A 22,072-nucleotide genomic window follows, 5' to 3' on the forward strand; every position below is an offset into this window, starting at 1 on the left:
AGAGATGTCAATTAATCGCAGCTAACTCAAAAAAAGTCAATCACAGTTTTAATTGCACTGTTAAATAATAGAATACCAATTAAAATTTATTAAATATTTTGGATGTTTTTCTACATTTTCAAATATATTGATTTCTATTACAACATGGAATGCAAAGTGTACACTGCTCACTTCATATTGGGTTTTATTACAAATATTTGCACTGTAAAAATGATAAAAAATAGTATTTCCATTCACCTCACACAAGTACTGTAGTGCACTCTCTTAATCCTGAAAGTGCAACTTACAGATGTAGATTTGTTTTTGTTACATAACTGCACAAAAAACAAAACAATGCAAAACTTTAGAGCCTACAAGTCCACCCAGTCCTACTTCTTGTTCAGCCAATCGCGAAGACAAACAAGTTTGTGTACATTTACGGAAGATAATGCTGCCCACTTCTTATTTACAATGTCACCAGAAAGTGAGAACAGGCGTTTGCATGGGACTTTTGTAACCGGCATTGCAAGGTATTTACGTGCCAGGTATGCTAAACAATCGTATGCCCCTTCATGCTTCGGCCACCATTCCAGAGGACATGCTTCCATGCTGAGGATACTCATTAAAAAAATGATGCGTTAATTAAATTTGTGACTGAACTCCTCAGCGGAGAATTGTACGTCTCCAACTCTGTTTTACCCACATTCTGCCATATATTTCATGTTCTAGCAGTCTTGGATGACGACTCAGCCCATGTTGTTCATTTTAAGAACACTTTCACAAAACGCAAAGGCGATACCAATGTGAGATTTCTAAAGATAGCTACAACACTCAACCCAAGGTTTAAGAATCTGAAGTGCCTTCCAAAATCTGAGAGGGACGAGGTGTGAGGCATGCTTTCAGAAGTCTTAAAAGAGCAACGCTCTGATGCAGAAACTACAGAACCCGAACCACCAAAAAAAGAAAATCAACCTTCTACTGGTGGCATCTGACCCAGAGAATGAAAATGAACATGTGTCGGTCCACACTGCTTTGGATTGTTATTGAGCAGAAACTGTCATCAGCATGGACGCATGTCCCCTGGAATGGTGGTTGAAGCATGAAAGGACATATCAAGCTTTAGCTCATCTGCCATGTAAATATCTTGCGATACCCACTACAATTGTTTTCACTTTCAGGTGACATTGAGAACAAGAAACGGGCAGCATTATCTCCTGCAAATGTAAACAAAACTTGTTTGTCTGAGTGATTGGCTGTACAAGAAGTAGGACTGAATGGACTTGTAGGCTTTAACATTTTACATTGTTTTGGTTTTGAATGCAGTTATTTTTTGTACATAATTCTACATTTGTAAGTTCAACTTTCATGATAAAGAGATTGCACTACAGTACTTGTAAGTAAGTGAATTGAAAAATACTATTTTTTTTTACAGTGCAAATATTTGTAATCAGAAGTATAAAGTGAGCCCTGCACACTTTGTATTTTGTGTTGTAATTGAAATCAACATATTTGAAAATGTAGAAAAACATCCAAAAATATTTAAATAAATGGTATTCTATTATTGTTTAATGGCGCGATTAATCTTTTTAATCACTTGACAGCCCTACTAAATACCTTTCCAAATCTGGGCCCGGGGCTATCTCATTTTTCCCTACTCACGCGTCACAAGGTCAAAGCACTTCTTTTCCTCCGGGTGAGGTCTCACTTGGCAGGTCAGCAGGTTCAGCTTCACGGGAGGCCGATTGATCTGGGAGAGGAGGAGAGCGGGCAGGTGAAATGGGAAGTGAAGCGAGCCAGAAGGACTGGGGTGCCAGTCGCTGTTTAGGAACACAGCCATTGTCAGACAGAATCAGACCCAGGCTTCATCTAGTCTCCAGCAGTGATCGGCACCAGATGCAAGAACCTGACAGAGAGATGTGGGATCATCTTCTCCCTAACCTCTAATAGTCCAAGACTGAAGGGGCAGTACAGCCTAGTGGTATCACACTGGACTGGGACTCAGGACACCCAGCTTCTATTCCTAGCTCTGCCACTCACCTGCTGGCTGATGTTGGAGAAGTCACTGCCCCCTCTCTGTTCCTCAGTTTCCCCCACATGTAGAACAGGGATAAGCAGCTCATCTACTGATGAAAAGGCATTACAAAAGACCTCGAGGTTTTCCAGCGTTTGGGCCAGCATTAACTATGCTAACTCTGGATATTCTTGTTATCTACCGAAATGGCCAGGCCCCCTTGGAATCTTGCAGAATCTTCTTTTGCAGAAGAATCTGAGCCAGAGCAGTTTTTAAGTTGCATTTTACTCCCTCTACCTCTAGAGAGCAGCCATTCTTTCTACCTGAAGTTTCTACCGATTGTCTAGTCTGGAGCCTCAAGGCATCACTTATGCTCCCTACCTGAAAAGGTGATAGAAAACCTTCTCCAACATGTTCTCTCTCTCTCTCGGTCTCATTTGTTTATGTCAGATGAAGTTGTTATAATGCACCCAGTTTGGGGTTGCTTTACAAATCCCAAGGCTGGGTGGAGTTTACCAGAAGTTTAATGCACCAGAGTTCTAAGCAAACCTTGGCAGAGTTATGGACTTGCATGTGGAGGAGGCACAGATTCAGGGGCCAGATGGACCCCTAGGAAACAAACCAGCCAACCTTTGCACAGCTCTGTATGCCATTTTGAGATAAACTGGCAGCTCCCCTTCCCACGGAGACACACATAAGGAGCAGGGGATGAAGAGGTACAGACTGATCCTTTAAGTGTAAGCTAAAAGGTTACCATCAGTAGGCACATGCTCTCGGGCTGCGATTTGGATGCCTGTTCGCATACCCATTCATAGGAGGTGCAGTTCACCACACAGGCTTGAATGGATTTAATCTACAGCCTCCATAGCCATAAACAATCCCTTGTTTGGACGGTTCCATGGTAGGCTGAACCCAAGCACCACCCATCCGCCAGCGCCCGGCGCTGGGCCTTACCATGCTGTGCGAGATGGTGAGGCAGCCATACTTCACCCCACACTTCCTCTTCTGCCACACTTTCCGGATTCTAGGACAGGCAGAGAGAAGGGAGTGAGGGTCCATTTTGTACCCGATACTCAGCTTCTCCCACAGCCCTGGTGACCCCCATGGCCTCTCATCTCGCTGATGGGCTTTAGTGGGGAGTATCGCTTCCTGGGTTAACGTAGCACTTCCTTTAACTCACCCGATGTAGAAATACCCCTCGGAGCCCTGCTCAAACCCTCCGACTGCCCAGTCTTCTCAGTCCGCTTTCTCTGTTCGCACCAAGTGCCTCATCCCTTCCCTTAAACCCGACGCACGCCTCTAAGAGCCTTCTTCCCTCAGTGCCCGAGGCATTTCCTACCCCAACGGTTGGCCCATTGTACACAGGTGAAACTCTTCCTTCTCCTTGGCAGAGTGCTGCTCCCATTAGGCAGCGGCTTGCTATGCCCATAGCATGGACCTTCTTCCTTTTCAAAGGGAATTTGGTGACAGGCTGGTAACCCTGGAGACTGAAGTCCAGGAGAGATGCTTGCAGCATAGGCTTCCTTACCAGTCCTGTGCTGAAAGGGCCACATCTTGGGACAGTTCATCTCCATCAGGCGCTGGCCTCTCTGCTGAGGTTCCCAATGTGGGTAGCAGTTAGTGCCAGGCTTGGACAGGACTTGCATGGGATGTGGACACCTGTCCACTAGGAAATGGACTGACGCCACCAAATCATTTCAAACCTGACTCCTAATAAACATCAGCTACGGAGGAGGGTCACTCCTGAGCTAGACTACTTCCAAACCAGAGTCCTGTCCCAGGCTCCATATCTTATCAACCCACCAACCATCCAGCCCCTCGTTCCATTTTTTTTCCTTTCCACCCCAAAGGATCCCAGATGCAGGTAGGTCCACACAGCAGCTGGCAAGCGTAATTTCTAATGGGTGCTACTCACTAGCTCTGCTCCAGCAAGTGACTAACAATAGCAGCGTGGCCGTGACGACTGGCAGCTTGTGCTAGCTGCCTGACTCCATACCCAAGGGGTCGGGCGGGACGGTGCTTGGGTAGCTAGCCCAAGCCACGCAGCCACGCTGCTCGAGCGGAGCTAGTGCATTTACATCGACCTGAGCTGGGAAGTCCACCTAGCAGCTGCTGTGCGGACATCCCCTGCGTGCAAGCACGTGGACTGGGCAGAGACACAAGGGCTTTCGAGGATTCAAAGCTTTAAGGCCAGAAGGGACCATTTGGATCATCTGGTCTGAACACCTGCATGGCCCACGCCCAAAGAATCTCCCCAAATAATTCCTGCATCACTTGATCCTTCAACAGCCTCGTCCCACGGCCACCGGCCTTCCCAGAGAACATCAGCTCTTAATGAGCACGTGAAGAAAAGGGAGCAAGCAGGAGCCAGTTCGTACGCACCCATCGCTTTTCTTGCACAGAAAGCCCGACTTCTCCGTCCCGTACTGCTTGTTCCCTTGGTGCTGGTGGATGCTGTAGCCGCTGCCAGAGTTCTTCCTGAGAAGGTTTTCCTGAACTCACCAAGGACAGAACAAAAATATAAATATATATATATTCAGAGCATAGGCCTCAGGGTCTGTTTCTTTGCCGCATCACAGCCCTCTTGCCCTGCTAGGGCCTGATCCCTGCTGGCCCAATCCCGCAGGAACGCCCCAGACCTTCCTCTTAATGTTGTCCGCAGCACCTCCAAACGCCCTCCAACTTTATTATGGCCACTTGGAGAATCACTTAGAGCTCCACCATCCTGACTTCCCGGGGCCTTCTCCTTGATAGCGAACTTCTCCCTTCCCATCAACTTTCTTCCCTTCGGAACCTCTGGGACACTTGTCTTACCCTTCTGGCCAGCCACACCCAGCCTCTGACTGCTTGCCGGTCAGTTCCTGACCTTTTCCTACCACCACTGTGACACCACCCAGGTGGCTAGCGACGCATACCAGCTCCCAATCATGGATCCTCTCCTCCCACATGGCATCATCACGCTCTCAAGGCTGGGCTCTCAGCTCGGTCTCTGATGCCCAGGAAGGCCCACTGAAGGCCAGAGGAGCCCTTCCATTGATTTCAGTCGGCTTTGGATTGGTTCCCATTCTGTCTACCCACCTGCCTCCACTCTGGCTGCTCCTGGCTACCCTGGGGAAAGTCAATGGGTAACAGGGCTGTGTCTCTCTGTAGAAAATCCAAGGTAGGACGCTCATCAGGAGTCCTAGATCCGACTCTGTTGGTTATTCCCTCACTGTGCTAGGCCCCTTCGTTGCCTAGCAGAGTGGGGGAATAGGCCAAGAGCCTCACCTCTTTGTTCTCCAGCTGCAGGATGCCTCGGAGGGAGTCACGGATCTGAGTGAGCTCCTTCACCTCCTCCTCCTGGGCCTGGTGCAGCTGAAAAGAAAAGTAGCAGAAGACTTTAATATGATCATCCATGTTACTGCCATCCTGAGCCTCTCCATCCTCAACAACATGGGGAGCAGAGTGCAGGGAGGCGGGTGGTCATTTCTCTGAAGTAGGGCAAGAACATAGGAACTGCCAGGCTGGATCAGAACAGGGCCCATCTAGCCTGGTATCGGATCTCCTAAACGGGGACAGTGGCAGAGTTGGTTCTCATGTATCCACTCGTTCACAGACATGCTCACAGATGTATAGTAGATTGGAGAGGTCTGATTTTGTTACAGAAGTTATGCTGGTTTATGCTATGGTATATCTATTTGGATGATTTAAAATTCCCCCTACATCGCTCCGGCAAGCACTGTGCACATACAGCACTAGCCCCCTAGGGCCCCTATTAGCAATGGGTTCTAGTTATCACTTCATCCAGTTTTCCTAGTACTTTAGCAAGGCTCGCTGCTCTGATTCATAGGACCACCCGCAGCACCTTTCTGGAATGGTAGCTGGACTCCAGTGTGTTTTCTCTTGAAAGTTCATAGATCCTTTGGAGTCCATTGTAGGGAACAAAGTAAAGGGCCTGATCCAAAGATGTGCGGAGCATCTGCAACCCGTGGCTGAGAATACTTACTGCATGTAAAGATGCGGCGAGCTTCTCAATGAAAGGGTAGAGATTCTGAGCAGCCTTCCAGCCATCTTGGAAGAAACTGAGCAAGAGAAAAATGTCAGCCAACGGCATCGCAACACCATTCATCAGCCATGGCCAGGTCCTTCACAGCCAGCTACGAGAAACCTGCTGTCAGCACTCGGGAGTTCCTACCACGCTGGCCCTCTCAGCCAGCGCTCACCGAGAACACAGTCAATCAAGGTCATGCTAAGGCTCCCAGTGAGCCAGTCACTCTGCCTGATGGCCTGAAGGAGAGGGGGTTCAGAATCTACAGACCACCTCCAAACCCAATGGTCCCATTCACATTGTGCCTATAGACATTCAGCTTATAGCAGCTGGAGTATAAGCTTGTGATGCGCCCAATGTGCTTCGCAGGGGCAGAGAGGGCAGGGAAGACTCCTTCCCGTCCCTGAAATGGATCACCAGATCACTCCCTTCTCATTACAATCAGCCGGATGGTGGGCTGAGGCTGAGCCTCTCACCTCTCATCATTCAGGGCTTCATCCCACTGCAAGACATATAAGCTCAAACTCCACTCAGTTCTTCTAGCCTCTTCCGGAGTGACTCAAGAATATGGCACAGATTTGTTCTAAAACCAGAGTCCCAGATCTGAACACCTCCACATTTGGGGATGTTGGAAATCCAGGACTGGATGCAAGTTTTATGTGACAGCCTCATCTCCTATATTGTTCTGAAGCAGCCTCCACTAGAGACAGGGACAGGGTCGAGAGGTCAGCTGCCATAGATTCTACTCCCAGCTCTGCCACTGAACTACTGTGTGGCCTTGGGCATGTCCCCTCACCATGCCTCAGTTTCCCTATCTGTAAAATGCAGGATCACACTGAGATCCTCAGATGAAAAGTGCTCTTCAAAGTATCATTAATGCAATACAAAAATGAGTTTGGAATTGATGCAATTAATATTAAAATATTACACATTAATGCAACTAAGTGCTATTAGGGTAATTTCGCTCTGCAGAGAGGGATTGCTTTAGTAATGGACTAGTGACACTAAACAAAGTAACCAGTCACTGGACACAGCACCAGTAAAATACCCTTTTCTGTGGCCCTTGAGCACATGCTTAATGTCTCCCATATTCAGCAAAAGCATGTGCTTAAATTAAACTCCATGGGGATTCGTTTCTCTCTAGCTACTGGGAGTTACAGCAAATGAGGGCAAACTGGCAAGTCTAGAGTTCTGCTCCAGGAAGTGACATCGCCATCTCACAGGACGTGCCGAGTGGGGTGGTACCTACTTATGTTGCGCATGGAAAAACTTGATCAGGCTCTGCAGGAAGTCTGGACCTTGCTTCGTCTGGCTCTCGTTAGCTTTCAGCAAGTACTAGAGAGGGAGAAGAGATACCGAGTTAGGATGTCGATGAGGGACTCCTCAAACGTTGGACTAGCTCAGAGGGGAGAACTGGAAGACGCCAGATTTTTCAGAAGTCCGAGTCTTCTTTTTGCCATACGGCCAGGTCTTTCGTGGTCCGATTCAGGTCTGGAAACGGTGACACCTCTAGATGAGCCTGAACAGCAAAGTTCAGATCCAGATCTGGGTGTGAACTTACCCCCGAGTCCAGAGCGTTTTGGTTCAGGTCCCATCAGCTGCGTAGCCAGGTGGAGGGAACAGGGGGAGCGATCCAAAGAAGAGGTGCCACCCGCTGCGGCACTTTTACTCCCCCGGCGGCGCACCGGCGGCCGGCCCTCACTCGCACCGGGTGTCTGCAGCCGCACTGAAGGTCCCGCCACCGGGGGAGTAAAAGTGCTGCAGCGGGTGGCGCCTTTTTTGGGGCTCGCGCCCCTTGTTCCCTCAACAGGGGAAAATTTAAGAGGGGCCAAGACATTCACAAGGCGCCACTTGTGCTCAGTGGGGGAGCGGCCGCTGCCCCGCTCCCCCCTAGCTACGCCACTGGGTCCCATCTCCAGCTGAAACCCTCTGAGAGCCAGGTGAAAAAGTGGCCAGTTAAACTAGGCTTTGCCCAGCCAGATGAGTGGTGTCACGCACAGCGAAAGCGATCCCCAGTCATTTTGCACATCAGTTCAAGATCCACCAGAGCTGCCTCTAAAGCTTGGTCTCAGCTACAAAAAGCAGTTGTGTTTCACGAACACGGGCTCGAGAAGCCCAGCCTAAACACCATGACTTTTCCTTGTGCAGCATTGACACATGTAACTCAATTTTAGCAGGTCAAGCGATAACCTAGGTCTCTGAAGGCTGTTGGGCTTTCCTTCCCTTGGAAAACCCAAAGATGCAGATTGGGAGCGCTCTCAGCACCCAAAGGTCAAGGATTGGGTCTGTGGGATTTTAACAAAGAGCGTTTTTCTCGCAAGTATTTGTTAAGTTTTGAGTTAAATACTATGTTAACCAAAAACAATACAATTTTAAAACAAACAGTCCACATAAAAATATTATTCCTCCTTTCAATTAATCAGGTTTTACTTGTATAGTAGCTACAGTGGCATTAACCTAATAGTTCTTCAGTCACCCAGAGAGAGAGAGAGAGAGAGAGAGAGGAAAAAAACCCAAGAACTTTTAGGTCTTCTTCATGTAAAAAGGGCACAATCCCATTTTCAGCTAACGCAGCTGTCAGTGGCTCTCAGCATTGGGCTGATGATGAATTTCTTCCACTCCAATTTTATTTTCTCATAGAAATGGCCACAGTGGATCAAACTGGGGTCCATTTAACCCAATATCCTGTCTCCAGCAGTGACCAGCAGCATCAGAAGGAGGAGCAAGAAACCCTGTAGATCATGAATAACCTGCCCCCCAAGGGGGGTTTCTTCCTGACCCTGATTAGTTAGAAGTTGGCCTATGCCCTGAAGCATGAGGATTTAAATCCTCATCACACTCTGGGTGGTCTCATTGTCCATATAAATGTTCAATCCTTTTTAGAATCCAGCAGAGCTCTTGGGTTCATTGGCCTTTTTCTAAGTAGCACAGTGTTGCAACGGCAAAGCCGGCGTTGGGCTTGGTTTGGTTCATGCCCCTGGAAGACGAGGCAGCAGCGAAGGGGTTAAGGTGCTCTCATTAGGAAGCTCCTGTGTACATGTATTTTGGAGGCAAGGAGCATGAGGAGGCCAGGGGGAAAGGGTTGTGTGATGAGCTGGATTCTCTTTTTATACCGTCTCCAAGACGGCGGCAGAGTAGAGCGTTACAGTCGGGTAAGGACAGGGAGATTTTTATTTCTCCGTCCTTGCCAGGAGCACAGCTGGAGAAATGTGTCGTGAGCCCAGAAAAGGGGGCATGGAGGATTGGTGTAATGGGCCAAAGCAGAGCTATAGAGAGCCTTTGTTCGAGGTAGGGTGGGGGTGAACGAGAGATAAAGAGGGAATATAGCTTTAATGGGCAGTACTGCTGTCGAGTGGTCAGAGGAGAAGATTGGGACTCCTGGATTCTCTTTCTGGCTCTGAGAAGGGAGTGGTGTGTCTAGTGATTAGAGCAAGAGGAGGCAGGACTCCTAGGGGGAGGGGGAGTGTCTATTCTTGGCTCTGCCACCAACTCCCTGGGAGACCTTGGGCAAATCACTTCACCTCTCTGTGCCTCAGTTTCCCCCTCCACAAAGCAGAAATTATACTTCCCTGCCTTGTGAGGTTAAATGAATTCTTTGATGAAAGCAGGAGCCTGGGGATGCAGCAGCTGCTGTCAGAGCATGTCCTGGTCACAAACAGCGGGTCAGCGATCACCAGGTGGTCTGGAGCTGATCACTCCCCAGACAGACCCCAAAGACGGTGCGGGGGGGGGGGGGGGGAATGCAGTCATGGGCATGTGCCATTTTCCCCTCCTTGTCCCCAGACCGGGACACCTCCCAAAGGAAGAACAGGCCGTGGCTGGAGGCGCATGACTCGGAACTGCCAGCACTTGCAATGCATGCTGCTGGGGCGGGGGGGGCGCGGGTTCCATGGATCCTGGCCCCACGCTCTCAATCCATCCCCCAAGCAAACTAGGTGCCAACACCGGAACATTTGGCCACGGAGGACTTATAAAATACTGGCCAGAAAAGCCACATACAGGTTCATACTGGAATGGGGACTGCCCGGCTACGTGTCAGACCCTGTACAGCTAACCAGGAGCGAAGATTCCTTGGTTTTGGTACTCCCAAGGGTATGAGATAGACTGAGGGGAACAGGTCCTAAACCCGCCCAGGGATAGAACTGAGCACTGAGCCGAGGGTGAAATCAAATAGCCCTAATGTAGCACAGCAGGTACACGGGGGAGCACCGCACCGGGCGGGGCGTGGGGGGGTTGGCTGTGAGATCCCGTGCATGCATCTTCTCTCTTTTTCCACTGCAGCCCCTGGAACAAAGCCCCTCCCTGCGGCTGCACTGCGAACACTGAGTGTTTCCATGTGCTGTTATTTATTTAACAGTGAAGCTATTCAAAGGGATGACTCAGTCCCTGGCTCACCCCCCAGAGCTCCAGCCCTCCACGTAGCCCAAAACCACAACAAGGAATGCAAGCTGCCACCGCTCCATGGCTCTTTCACTTTCCCCTCAGCCCCATCAGCAGCTCGCAAGATCCTCCCCTCCACTCTCCAGCCCTGCCAGGATTTGGCCACATGGGCGGCCCACTCCACAGCCACAGCCTGACACTCAGTTCTGGCTATGACAGCTGAAGCTCGTTGGAGACCCGCTCCAGGTGCAAACACTAACCATGGACCATTCCCCAAGGTGCACTTTTCTTCAGACCTGTCCTCTGTGAGGATGTTGTCTCGTGGATAGGGACTCCTGTGTGCTGTTCCCAGATCTAGGAGGGGTGTGGCTCTAGTGGTTGGAGCAGGGATTAGGAAGTCAGGACTCCTGGGTTCCTTTCTTGTTTCCAGGAGGGCAATACTGACTAGTAGTTAAAGCAGGGGAGTAGGCAGCAGGAATCCTGGGTTCCACCGCTTACCGGCTGCGTAACCTGGTTTGCTCACCTGTTAGACTGGGATAATCATGATCGCCAAGCTGGCAGGGCCGGTTTGAGGCTTGACTCACTAACATTTGCTTCCAACGCCAATGAACAGCAATGCAGACATGCAAAGTGTTATTGCACAAAGCTGAAATCCTCCCCTCTTGGTAAATCACTCCTGGGATTTCCCCTGGCTCTTCCACCCCCCTGGAGCAGGAATCTCTTGCTCTCACCCGATTTCTGGCTTTTCCTCACAGACTGGCCAGGACCTGCAAAACGACAGATCCACACATGCCCCCCAAAAATAGCACACAATTGCATTTGTGCGGGCTTCACAAGCTTGAGCACAAACTTGGCCCTGGGCCGTGCAAGCAGCTCCTGAGATGCCGAGCTAGTTGTTAGCAGCACTAACTCCAGCTTTGCAGATACCGTGCGCAGTCGTAGGAACAGCTGGGACACAGCCGTGTGGCTATTGGTGCGCGGGACATCTTCCCAGAGAGAAGCGCAAAGATCCCCAGTCAAACGCCTGGCCCTGAGTTCTGGGGAGGGTCTGGCCCCAATGAGATTTTTTTTTTCTTTCTTGCAAACAGTCCCTGCTGTGGGACAAAGTGAACGGGAAGCAACTCAGCTTGCCATGGGCTTTGCAAGGGAAAGACCATGGTAGCAACTCAAGCAGAGGTGGCCCTCCGCACCCAGAGCGAAATGGGGCTGGCACTAAGCTTCGAGACACACGCCAGATCTAAAGGTGTTAGAGAGTCAGGTCAAGGCAGATTCCTAGCGCTGGCTGGAGACCACTGGGGGTGGAGGGGCGCCCCAAGCAGCAGGAGGGAGTTTTGAGTGTCAGAGAGATTGGGATATTGCCCACAGCTGGGCTGTACTCACCTTGCCAGGGCCCAGGGGACTGGGCTCAAGGGGCTCCATACTCAGACAGGAAGCCGTGAGGCTCCCTAACCCATGGTCAGGATGGGACGCTCCAGCACTTAGGCCAAGGGGGTGGAGGTGGGGGAGAAGGAGCCCCCAGCAGCAGGGATGATGGTTGGGAGGAGGGAAGAGATGGGAACCTGCCCATTCATGCCCTCGGCCTGTTTTCCTAGCACTCCCTGCTACCAGGTCCCCATGGCTGGGAACCAGGGGAGGGACACGAATTTTAGCCAGTGGCCTGGATACAGGCAAGGCAGGGCAGGCACAAGGCCTAGCAAGGCTGGCAGACAGGAGGCAGGTTGAGAGGTGCGGGCTAGCAGGGCGCAGGGGGGTGGAGCGGCTATTGCAGAGGAATGCAGACAAGGAGCATATCCAGGTTCTAAGAGAGACATGGCCCTAAGCCCTCCTTGCCCCACACACCCTGACATGCAGGAGTTGATCCCTTGGCATATTTCTCCAGCACCCATCCCTGAAGTATCCAAGCAACGATGGCTGCTGGGTAGGGTAACCGACGGCCGATTTACTCCTTCGTCCGCTTTGATTTTTTTCTACAGATCACTGGGTTCTTCCACCAGAAAGTGCCCTGGCTAGAGCTAAGGAAGGATGGCCCAGTGGTTAAGGCAGTGGACTGGGATTAGGAGGGCTGGGTTCAATTCCTGGCCCTGCCACAGACTCCCTGACTGAGACTGCGGGCAAGTCTCTGCGCACCTCAACTCCCCATCCTAACTGATCCTTCCCGTCCTGACAAGGCAGTGACGTACTGTGCGTGAAGGGATCAGATACCATGGGAACCACAGGAGCGTAGAGAGCCTCAGAACCCCCAGCTTCACCGGATAAAAGCACCCACGGCTGCTCCAGGCCCTACTGCCCTCCCCAGCTCCGTTCTCCAGCACGGAAAGGCCCATCACCTCGCACATCTGAAGCTGGAACATCCGGCGCTCCTTGTGTGTCTCCTCGGCGATTTCCGCTGGCGACGGCTCCGCCTGGATGACGCCCGCTATCCGGGCTCGCTCCTTCTCCTTTTCGATCTTTGCTCTGCGGAGACAGGACAGCCAGAGGCAAGAGTCAAGACCGAACCAACCTCCTGTGCTCTTGGATTACTCCCAAGTTCTTGTTGGCAAGACCCAACTGGGAGAGGCACCCACTGGGAGAGGCAAAACTCTGAGCTTCCCCCTCAGCCAACTCTCCTGCACTGGTCCATACAGCCCCATCATAGAACCACGGGGTTAGAAGGGACAGCAAGGGTCATCTAGTCTAACCCCCGCCAAGATGCAGGATCATTCTCTACAGCGCCTCCTGCTAGGAGGGGCTGGAGGAGCCAGGAGATTCCCCCAAGCCAGCTCTCCTGCCCCAATCTCCTTTTAGTGCTCAACACCCAGATGGTATTAACCAGCGACTTACGCTGGAGCCTGGCCAGTCGGGAGCCTGCAATTTACAGCCGGTGACCTCGTTTGCTGACAGGATCCGGCCACCTCCCAAGCTGCAGCCCCCACACAAAACCCCTTTGTTTAGAGGAGGAGGATCAGCCTGTTCCTGCCAGAGGCAACGCGACTACTTACACTTTGGTCTCATAATCCTTCCAGGCCTTCTCAATCTGCTTCTTGTAATCCTGCAACACAGAGGGAGCAGCAATTAGCGAGGGCAGCGCCGCAGGAAAGTCAGGGACCAATCCTACTTGGCAAGGAAAAGGGCAGGCGGGCACAGAGCAGGCCTATCTCCCCCTCCTGCCAATGCAGAGCAGGGCTGGACAGCACTGCGCATCCTTTGCTATTCTTGGGTTAGGCTCTATACACAGTGTGACGTTGCACTCCAGATGCTTTATAAAAATATGTTTATAAGCGTGACTATGATGTAACGGGAATATGCTTTATGCAAAAGGTCTGTTGTAAGGTATCATTACAAAGCTTATAATCTACCGAGTGTGGTCATCCTATTTGTATGAATGTATCATTCTTGTACCTGAAACTAGGAATAAGTAGCATAACTCTGAGGTCCTACTGTAATTATGCAAAGTGTGGGCCATTAATGTTGGTTTAGAATCTTGATGGCTCCCATTGACTAGAGCAATTGGTTTGAAATGATTTATTTACCTGCAGGCCTTCCTGTGTACCTGCGGGCCAGCCCTGGAAGAATGGAGGGGGTATCACAGGACATGTGACCATGTCACAGGATACTGGAATCCATCTTAAACCTGATGCTTTTCCATTTAGAAGGAGGGGTGGAAACCCAGAGAGACAAAAGATTCCTGCCTTGTGCCAAAGATATAAAAGGGGGTGGAACAGAACAAAGGGGGTCCCAGTCATGAGAAAGCCCCTGCTTTTCACCTAAGATGCCTGCTGGAACTAACAAGAACTGTACCAAGGGAAAGGATTGGGCCCAGACTAGGAAGGAGTCTAGTCTGTGAAATAAACTTATTGGAACAGCTCTGAGGGTGAAATTTACCTGTAATCAGTTTCTTAATGTATTAAGCTTAAACTTGCATGTTTTGTTTTATTTTACTTGGTAACTTACTTTGTTCCGTCTGTTATTACTTGAAACCATTTAAATCCTACTTTTATACTTAATAAAATATCACTTTTGTTTATTAATAAACCCAGAGTAAGTGACTAATACCTGGGGGCGCAAATAGCTGTGCATCTCTCTCTATCAGTGTTATAGAGGGCAGACAATTTATGGGTTTACCCTGTATACACTCTATACAGAGCAAAACGGATTTATTTGGGGTTTGGACCCCATTGGGAGCTGGGTGTCTGGGTGCTGAAGATAGGTGACCTGCTGAGCAGTTTTTGGTTAAACTCTGAAGCTTTGGGGCATGTGGACCAGACCTGGGTGTGTGTTGCAGCAGGCTAGAGTGTCTGGCTCAACAAGGCAGGGTTCTGGAGTCCCAAGCTGGCAGGGAAAACGGGTTCAGAGGTAAATTCAGCATGTCAGGGGACAGTCCCAAGGGGGTCTCTGAGACTACTGTGAGACCTTTCACATAAAGCATATTCCAGTTACATCATATTCACACTTAAACACATATTTTTATAAAGCATATGGAGTGCAACATCACACACAGTCCCATTCATTCACCTCCATCCCGGCCTGCTGTCCCCACCACCACTGTGGTCCTGGGCTCCCCACACACTTCTGACTCTAGCAGAGCACAGATGTGGAAGCATGACCCAGCAGCGCTGCAGCCCCGAGGCCACTCCACCCCCACCGGAGTCAGGTCAGGGGGGACAGAGGAAGGGACAGCCCCCCCTGCTCAACACCCCCACCGATCAGGTGGCAGAAGAGACTGCCTGGTATTCTTAGTCCCCTACCCCAAGGGATGGGGAGGAAGAAGATTGTTGGGTCCTCAGCCCCACCCCACCACCAGGTACAGACCGGGTCACCCCGAAGGGCACATCTGCTTCCCGGTGCCACATCACAAGCCCTGCTATGTGAAGGGAGACGCTTTAATCAGATCACAAGGCAGAGGCGGAACCTGCAGAAAGACCCATGTGAGTCTCAGCTCTTAGGGCCAGTTCTAGCCAGCAGCGGAAGGCAAAGGCAGGGATGGATGGGAAAACGTGGTGGGTCGGGGGAGAAGTGGTTTGTTGAGGGACAACCAGCTTTTCACGCTACAGGAGACAAGAGCCAGAGTCCCCAGTCCAGAGGGACCCATTTGGCAGGCTCTCTCAGGGCGCAGCTCGGGAGGCGCCAAGGAGATGGGACCAGAGAGCCAGGGATGGGGGAGGGAGTTGTGGTTACCATTTTGCCAGCCTTATTTCTTCCCCTAGGCCCCTCCCTGTACCCCCTAACCCTGCCCCCCCGGGGAGAAGGCTGTGCACACCCAGACCACCCCGCTTGAGCCAGGCGTGCAAGACACTAGACATGTCGGCGGCACCCAGATCTGCCCAACCCCGGGGGACATTCGCAACATGCCCGAGGGCTGCAGCTGCTTCACCACAGCTCTGAGCTGCCCTCCAGAGAACGCCGGTGCAGGACTGGCCTCCAGGATCCCCTCATGACAGGCACAGGGTGACAGGTTCCCAGGGCACAGGAAGACATGTCTCGTGTTCCCCAGGTATTAGCAGACTGGGGCCTGCTAGGAGCTGGAACTGGAGAGAGTAACAGCCCCTCACAGGCTTTAGCCCCGTAACACCTGCCAGCCGGGGAGAGGCCCTTACAGGAGAAGAGACAAACTCTGCTGCTGGTCGAGTCTGGCCCAAAGCAGAGTTAAGAGGTTGCTTTGGGGGGAAGGATCATCTCTTGGGGGAGGCCCTGGACTTGGGTCCAATCCCTGCCTCTGCCACAGGCTCCCTGTATGACCTTGGCCACCTTTTGATTGCTCCGTGCTTCAGCTTCCCCGACCAAAACAGAGACCAGGCTGCTCTAGTTACCCCATCGGTCTCTGAGGCAGAGCCGGTCTCTCACCCCGTGTCTGTGGAGCTCCCAGCACAACGGTCCCAGCTCTCAGCTGGGACCTCCAGGCACTTATAAGCCACACAAGAATATTACTAACGCAACTCCCAGGAGATGCTCTTTGGTCTGGTCATTGCGGGCCCTGCTGCAGGGCTGGCTGTGGCCGGAGGGCCATGTGACTTGCTAGGCAGCTCTGTCTCCTTGCTGTGATCAAGGTGCGGAAGGAAAGTGCTTTGGCTGTGATGGGAACCCTGCTCCTTTGGTAGGGGGAAGGCAGGGCGCTCCAGTGTGGAGGGCTGCTCTGAGCAGTCCATAAAAGCCTTTGGCAATGAATAAGCAACAATAGCCAAGGCATCTCCCAACCTCAGATCCTGGGGTGCTCAACACCCCCAGGGAGCAACTCTGAACTGTCCATGTCCCCACCGCAGCAGATGTCTACACAGTGTGTTGTAACAGGAACAGGGAGCTAAGGAAGGTCAGGGCTTTCCCTTCCTGACTCCCAAGATCTGTAGCAGGGCACCTTCCGAGATCCTCAGGAGGGGAGCCTGTCTCCCGCGGGTCTCAGGAGGCTGCCCGAACGCAGTGGGTATGAGCATGAGCCATTGCAGAGCCTCACAGAGGTGCTGCAATCAATCAAGGAGGAAACACAGGGGAGCCATCTACCATAGGTGGAAGGACCCACTCCTGGCAAGGAGTTGGACACACAAGAATCATAGAATCATAGAATATCAGGGTTGGAAGGGACCTCAGGAGGTCATCTAGTCCGACCCCCTGCTCAAAAGCAGGACCCATCCCCAATTAAATCATCCCAGCCAGGGCTTTGTCAAGCCTGACCTTAAAAACCTCTAAGGAAGGAGATTCCACCACCTCCCTAGGCAACGCATTACAGTGTTTCACCACCCTCCTAGTGAAAAAGTTTTTCCTAATATCCAACCTAAACCTCCCCCACTGCAACTTGAGACCATTACTCCTTGTCCTGTCCTCTTCCACCACTGAGAATAGTCTAGAACCATCCTCTCTGGAAGTACCTCTCAGGTAGTTGAAAGCAGCTATCAAATCCCCCCTCATTCTTCTCTTCCGCAGACTAAACAATCCCAGTTCCCTCAGCCTCTCCTCATAACTCATGTGTTCCAGACCCCTAATCATTTTTGTTGCCCTTTGCTGGACTCTCTCCAATTTATCCACATCCTTCTTGTAGCGTGGGGCCCAAAACTGGACACAGTACTCCAGATGAGGCCTCACCAATGTTGAATAGAGGGGGACGATCACGTCCCTCGATCTGCTCGCTATGCCCCTACTTATACATCCCAAAATGCCATTGGCCTTCTTGGCAACAAGGGCACACTGCTGACTCATATCCAGCTTCTCGTCCACTGTCACCCCTAGGTCCTTTTCCGCAGAACTGCTGCCTAGCCATTCGGTCCCTAGTCTGTAGCTGTGCATTGGGTTCTTCCGTCCTAAGTGCAGGACCCTGCACTTATCCTTATTGAACCTCATCAGATTTCTTTTGGCCCAATCCTCCAATTTGTCTAGGTCCCTCTGTATCCTATCCCTGCCCTCCAGCGTATCTACCACTCCTCCCAGTTTAGTATCATCCGCAAATTTGCTGAGAGTGCAATCCACACCATCCTCTAGATGATTTATGAAGATATTGAACAAAACCGGCCCCAGGACCGACCCCTGGGGCACTCCACTTGACACCGGCTGCCAACTAGACATGGAGCCATTGATCACTACCCGTTGAGCCCGACAATCTAGCCAACTTTCTACCCACCTTATAGTGCATTCATCCAGCCCATACTTCCTTAACTTGCTGACAAGAATACTGTGGGAGACGTGTCAAAAGCTTTGCTAAAGTCAAGATACAATACATCCACTGCTTTCCCTTCATCCACAGAACCAGTAATCTCATCATAGAAGGCGATTAGATTAGTCTGGCATGACCTTCCCTTGGTGAATCCATGCTGACTGTTCCTGATCACTTTCCTCTCATGTAAGTGCTTCAGGATTGATTCTTTGAGGACCTGCTCCATGATTTTTCTGGGGACTGAAGTGAGGCTTACTGGCCTGTAGTTCCCAGGATCCTCCTTCTTCCCTTTTTTAAAGATTGGCACTACATTAGCCTTTTTCCAGTCATCCGGGACTTCCCCCGTTCGCCACGAGTTTTCAAAGATAATGGCCAATTGCTCTGCAATCACAGCCGCCAGTTCCTTTAGCACTCTCGGATGCAACTCATCCGGCCCCATGGACTTGTGCACGTTCAGTTTTTCTAAATAGTCCCTAACCACCTCTTTCTCCACAGAGGGCTGGCCATCTATTCCCCATGTTGTGATGCCCAGCACAGCAGTCTGGGAGCTGACCTTGTTCGTGAAGACAGAGGCAAAAAACGCATTGAGTACATTAGCTTTTTCCACATCCTCCGTCACTAGGTTGCCTCCCTCATTCATTAAGGGGCCCACACTTTCCTTGGCTTTCTTCTTGTTGCCAACATACCTGAAGAAACCCTTCTTGTTACTCTTAACATCTCTCGCTAGCTGCAGCTCCAGGTGCGATTTGGCCCTCCTAATTTCATTCCTACATGCCCGAGCAATATTTTTATACTCTTCCCTGGTCATATGTCTAACCTTCCACTTCTTGTAAGCTTCTTTTTTATGCTTAAGATCTGCTAGGATTTCACCGTTAAGCCAAGCTGGTCGCCTGCCATACTTACTATTCTTTCGACACATCGGGATGGTTTGTCCCTGTAACCTCAACAGGGATTCCTTGAAATACAGCCAGCTCTCCTGGACTCCTTTCCCCTTCATGTTAGTCCCCCAGGGGATCCTACCCATCCGTTCCCTGAGGGAGTTGAAGTTTGCTTTCCTGAAGTCCAGGGTCCGTATCCTGAGCCAACCCCAGACAAGGACACAGCAACATTAAATGGCAGCCTTCCTTCCTGGGTTCCCCCCTGCCATCTTGCACCTCCACACATCAAGTGCCCACCACCTGAGTGGGAACTTACCAGCCGGCCATCTTTCAGCTGCCCCTTTAGCAGGCTCTCCATGGGGAAGGAGACGATGTTGTTCAGATTCTGCACCTGGAAAATCCAGCAAAACAAGGACTGGTTACAAAGCGGCTGGTGCAGGCCCCTCAGCCCTTAACGGCACCGGCTGCCCAGCCACTGCACCCATAGGACAATTGGTTTACCAGCAGTACCTTATTTAGCCACTAGGTGCCCCCAGGTGCTGGAGTGTGTTCCAGGCAGGGTGCGACCCCTGGTAAGCAAGGGAGACAAAACTGGTACTCAAGCTAGGTAGGGGCCTGTTGGTGTGTGCAACTGACTACAGAGGAACCGCCCCTGCTGATGGGTCCTGGAGTGCAAATGTCCCTTGGCGAATCTGGAGCTGGAGACTAGTGGACCCACTGCACGATGCTCCCTTCATATCAATCTGGGGAATGACATCCTCTTGATGAGACAGTATGTGGGCTGTATTTAAAAAGCATAGCCACGAGGCTTTGGCTGCACAACTTTCCTGTGGCAGGTTGTTCCATAGGCCATCTGAACACTGCAACTAACAATAGAAAATATCGCTCTGGGCTATTCATTCGTTGTATCATAGCAGTGATTGAAGGCCACAATGAGAGATTAGAGCAATGCCAAACACATATATTGAAAAGAAGGTCTCCGCCCTGAAGAGCTTACCAGCCAGGTCTAACAGGAGAGACAACAGAGGAGTACGGCAGCCAGACAAGGAAGTAACACCGGCTAACAGCAAGAGGATTACCATCAGATTACCTCACAGCACACCAGCGGCCTGACCTTAGACCAGTGTTTTGGAGGCATCACCACAGCGGTGGGTTTAAAGGAAATCTTTGTATTACAATCGGGGCCTCTCGGCATTATGAAGATCAGGGCATTGTTATGCAGTGTACTGCACAGACACTTAGTGAGAAACAGACAGTCCCTTCCCAAATTGCTCACAATCTAAACAGTCAGACAAAAGAGCAGGTGGGGAAACTGAGGCACAGAGCAACAAAGGGGCTTTCCCAAGAGCACACAGCAGGTCAGTGGCAGAGCCAGGTCTCCCAAATCTGAAACCAGTACCATCCCTACCAGACCACAGCGTAACAGCTCTCTTCTCCTCCTCCCAGGACTGGACACAGGCAGGGTACACTGCACCCTGCAGCTTCGGGATCAAAGAGGTCAGGCAAGTCCCATCCCTGCTAAGTATTAAGAGCCAGGCAGGTTATGGCCACCTGGGAGAGCTGGCATGGATTTAACCGTTAAGATGAGGGGGAAGGGCCCACTTTGTGCCAGATGTAGCTGGTTAGCTGGGGATGGCTGCAAGATGTCTGATGTGGGGCTGTTACCACAAACCACGTCAGTGGGAGGTTAGTCCAAGCACCCCTCCCACCCCCATGCCACCCCGAAGGCAACGATCAAAGCAGTTCTCCAGGGGAGGAGAGCGGCACAAAATTAAATGCTGCAGCAGAGAGCGCGAGAAGCTGCCAGCACTGCTACACAAGCCTCTTCCCAGCATCGGAAGGAACCTGGAACGTCCCTCCGAACAGGCTTCCAGTGGGACACCAGCTCCCTGCAGCCAGAAGAGTTTCGGGGGACAGGAGGGGGAATAGGGGCAGTTTCAAACCATCACTGGGGTTCCTGTGAATCCTTCACTGGCATCTCTCATGTGACTGGGGGGACATCCATGTTGGAACGTGAAACCACAGCTCTGATCCCACATGGGGTGTTTTCCAGGGGTGCAGGTGGGGAAACGGGAGGGTTAGGACAGCAACCTCCAGAAGCTCAGAGATGGGGGGCAGGCGCAAAAGGCCATCAACCATTCCGCACTTGATGTTGCGTTTTGACTGCAAGCCAGGAGGCTCAGCTGCAGAGGGAGGATGGCCTAGTGGTTAGAGCCCTGGACTCAGGAGATCTGGGATGAATTCCTTGGTCCCCAGACTGTGTGTGATCTTGGCCAAGCCATTGGAACGCTCTGTGCCTCAGTTCCCCATCTGTAAAACAGGGATCGCAATCCTGCCCTACTTCCTCGGGGGAGGATAAACTCTTGAGTGTTTATGAGATGCTCACACAACCAGGATTTTAAGATCTTTGGGACCAGAACCGTCTGTTTGTACAGCACCTAGCACAACGGGGCCTGATCCACGACTGAGGGGGTTCTTACCCACAGCCCTAATGCCAATGCCTGTGCCTTTCGCACCCTCACCGAAGAGTCACACGTGATGCCGGCCTATTGGGATAGCACCACTGATTTCCCCCCGCCTCTCAGATAGCCACCACTGATCTCCCCCCACTTTGACATTTAGCACTTTACAAATGCTAATTAACCCTCACAACCCCCGGGGAGACAGACAAATGTTGCATCCAATGAAGTGAGCTGTAGCTCAGGAAAGCTTATGCTCAAATAAATTTGCTAGTTTCTAAGGTGCCACAAGTCCTCTTTTTTTTTTGCGGATACAGACTAACATGGCTAGTACTGTGAAACCAGACAAATGTTTGTTTGTTGGGGGGGGGGGGGAACTGAGGCACAGAAAGCCAACACAACTTGAGAACGTTTGTAGAGAGCCAGCAGCGGAACTGGGAAATGGTCCCTCGAGTAGCCATCCCACACTGTAACTATGATATCAGTCACTCTCCCTCTCAGAGATGGGAATGGAACCCGGGTGTCCTGACACCCAATTCCTGCCTACTCTAACCACTAAACCACCACGCCTCATTATGAAGTGGTATTCGGGGCGGGGAAGCGTGGAGGAGAGGGGAACTATTGGCCAAGGTTTGGATGGGGGGAGAGGGAAAGCAGAAACACTGGCAGAAAAAGAAAGTTAAAGCAAACCCAGAGGCCTTGGCTCACTGAGTCCGTGGAATC

General features: G+C 51.2%; 1 protein-coding gene across 2 annotated transcripts in view; it reads right to left on the reverse strand.

Annotated features, from left to right (window-relative positions):
- ASAP3 (ArfGAP with SH3 domain, ankyrin repeat and PH domain 3) overlaps positions 1–22,072 on the reverse strand; it is a 72,820-nt gene that overhangs the window by 22,267 nt on the left and 28,481 nt on the right. For both annotated transcript variants that reach the window (XM_048825919.2, XM_075121243.1), the window contains exons 4-12: positions 19,207–19,281; positions 13,376–13,425; positions 12,725–12,851; positions 7,267–7,352; positions 5,976–6,051; positions 5,258–5,344; positions 4,373–4,482; positions 2,945–3,014; positions 1,639–1,726 (exon numbers count right to left, since the gene is read on the reverse strand). In XM_048825919.2, the coding sequence (XP_048681876.2) occupies positions 1,639–1,726; positions 2,945–3,014; positions 4,373–4,482; positions 5,258–5,344; positions 5,976–6,051; positions 7,267–7,352; positions 12,725–12,851; positions 13,376–13,425; positions 19,207–19,281 (769 nt within the window). The remainder of the gene's footprint in view (positions 1–1,638; positions 1,727–2,944; positions 3,015–4,372; positions 4,483–5,257; positions 5,345–5,975; positions 6,052–7,266; positions 7,353–12,724; positions 12,852–13,375; positions 13,426–19,206; positions 19,282–22,072) is intronic.

Source organism: Caretta caretta, chromosome 19 (genome assembly GCF_965140235.1).
Source record: "Caretta caretta isolate rCarCar2 chromosome 19, rCarCar1.hap1, whole genome shotgun sequence".
Lineage (NCBI taxonomy): Eukaryota > Metazoa > Chordata > Testudines > Cheloniidae > Caretta > Caretta caretta.